Source organism: Grammomys surdaster, unplaced genomic scaffold (genome assembly GCF_004785775.1).
Source record: "Grammomys surdaster isolate TR1022 unplaced genomic scaffold, NIH_TR_1.0 128, whole genome shotgun sequence".
Classification (NCBI taxonomy): Eukaryota; Metazoa; Chordata; class Mammalia; order Rodentia; family Muridae; genus Grammomys; species Grammomys surdaster.
In genome coordinates, this window is record NW_021604586.1 from 2,270,251 (window position 1) to 2,272,477 (window position 2,227).

Below are 2,227 nucleotides of genomic sequence, written 5' to 3' on the forward strand. Positions count from 1 at the left end.
AAAAAAACCCAGAATTTTCTCAAGTCATGCTCCTGGCTTTGGTGCCAGGTTCATGCTTGTGGAGTGGCGGCCAGTCCCACCCTCACCTGAGCAGTTAATAAAATCTATTGCTCCTTGATGGATTTTCCCTGCAAGCTAGAATTGATCTGTCCTCTCTGTGATTTGTGGTGATGGCAGAAAAACACCAAACACCACCGTGGCTGAGCTACTTTCGTGTGTGTGTGTGAGGGGGGAGAGGGCGAACAAAAACAAAGCTAAAGAAATCTACCAGCAAGGCTTTGAGGGCATAGAGGGCTGGGGCTGCTGGGGTCATTTTATGTGATTTATTGGGAATAAAGTGGATCTTATTAACATTTTAATAAAGAGAATTTTTGTTTTTTCAATGTGTTAGAAGTGGCTGCTGGCCCCGGGTGCAATTCCAGTTCTTAAGGAAAGTGGAATCAGCTGGCATTGCCCAGCCTGATTTGTGAGGCTGGGCCCCAGGAGTCCAAAAAAAAAAAAAAGCCAACGTGCCGCCTCCTTGCTCGGAGGGGGCTCTCTCCCTGCGAGGTGCTCGCCCCTATCTGCCATGCAAAACGAGGGAGCGTTATGAAGGAATCCGTCTTGTAAAGCCATTGGTCCTGGTCATCAGCCGCTACCCAATGCTTTCGCGATGCTGCCGCTGATCTATTTGGGAAGTTGGCTGGCTGGCGAGGCAGAGCCTCTCCTCAAAGGCTGGCTCCCACGGAAAATATGCTCAGTGCAGCCGCGTGTGTGAATGCAAACGCCGCCAGGCGCTTCTTCTAGTCGGGCAAGATGCAGCCGAGAACTCCGCTCACCCTGTGCGTCCTGCTGTCCCAGGTAGGGAATGTGAGCCGCAGTCAGCGCGCTCCCACCAGCTTTCTGCATTCAGATCGCGGTGCATGGTGATGGCCAGGAGCGATCGGAGGGTCGCGGGGCTTCTGCTAACCGCCGTGCATAGACCCGGCTAGCTCAGATGCGAGGTCACCCCCAGCTCCGATACTAGAGGAACCAGGCTCCTCTTGCTGGCTAGTGTGTGTGTGTGTGTGTGTGTGTGTGTGTGTGTGTGTGTAAGCTCATTCTGGGGAGGACAGAGCCTTTTTGCAAGCAAAGGCGACATCCTGACTGACATCAAGTGGGGTAACTTTGGCTTCTCCTCCTCCAGAGGTTCATGTATCGGATACACACTCCTTTCGAGGCGACTCCTAGGGGTTGTGCTTGCCCCGTAGCTCAGTGTCTTAGCCCGAGGGAAGAGCCATTCGGTTCGGCCGGCTGCCGGGCTGGGAGAGGCCGGAGCTGGCATCACTGACTTCCCGGGGCGCGCGTCCTCTCTTCGCCCAGCTCAGCTGGCGAGCTGCAAGGCACCTCCCGCCGGCGATCTCCGCAGCCCGGCTGCTGCTGTCTTTCAAAGCAAGGCGCCCGCCGCTCCCGCTTTGGGGTCTTTCGGCTCTCCAGCTCCGTGCTCAAAGGGGCCTGAGCACGGTCCCCCCTCCAAAGCGCAGGCCCACTACCCCCAACCCCTTGGGCCCCCATTGTCCAGGCAGCTGGAGCTCCTTCCCGAGCCCAAGCTGCAGCCTCTGTTGTCTTCCCCGGGCGGGCGGGTGGCGCTGAGCACAAGGAAAAGTTCAAGCCTCCTCACCAGGCTGCAGCTGCCTGGCGGATAACCTTCCAGATCGTTGCGATGCCAGGGCAGGGTTGGCAGAGCAGGAGAGGCTTGCTGGGGCTCTCCTCAGCCCAGCTGAAGCTTGGAGATCCCTGGAAGTTTGGGCGAAGGAAAGCAATACTTAGGGGACAGGCCAGAGCCACTGGAGGCTGAGGGGGCACGCCCAACCCTCCTCTGGGGACCTAAGCTCCAGGAAGCATACCGGCATACTAGCTCAGTCCCTCCTTGTCCTTTTAGACAGCCTCTGGGACCTAGAGCTGGCAGCCTACAAGTGGGTGGTTGCCGAAGTGTAGGGCCATGCAGAGAGAACGGATGAGGAGGGGGATGCCTGAGGCATGGGTGTTGAGTTTCTGGGCAGGATTATTGGGTACCAGTGGAAGAGGCACCGGGTAGAGCATGAAGTGGGAAAGAGGAAAGGAAGTCAGGGTTCTGTAAGAAGCCTTCTAAGGGGAGATGGCTGTGGGAGAGGAGCCGGCACCCCAGGTGTGTGTGTGTGTGTGTGTGTGTGTGTGTGTGTGAGAGAGAGAGAGAGAGAGAGAGAGAGAGAGAGAGAGAGAGAGAGAG

The 2,227-nt window shown here is 56.9% G+C and overlaps 1 protein-coding gene across 1 annotated transcript in view; it reads left to right on the top strand.

Annotated features, from left to right (window-relative positions):
• The first annotated feature begins 530 nt into the window (after positions 1 to 530).
• Cdh13 (cadherin 13) overlaps positions 531 to 2,227 on the top strand; it is a 1,006,804-nt gene continuing 1,005,107 nt past the window's right edge. Inside the window, exon 1 of the mRNA XM_028752897.1 lies at positions 531 to 840. Coding sequence (XP_028608730.1) covers positions 796 to 840 — 45 coding nt within the window. The 5' untranslated portion in view covers positions 531 to 795. The remainder of the gene's footprint in view (positions 841 to 2,227) is intronic.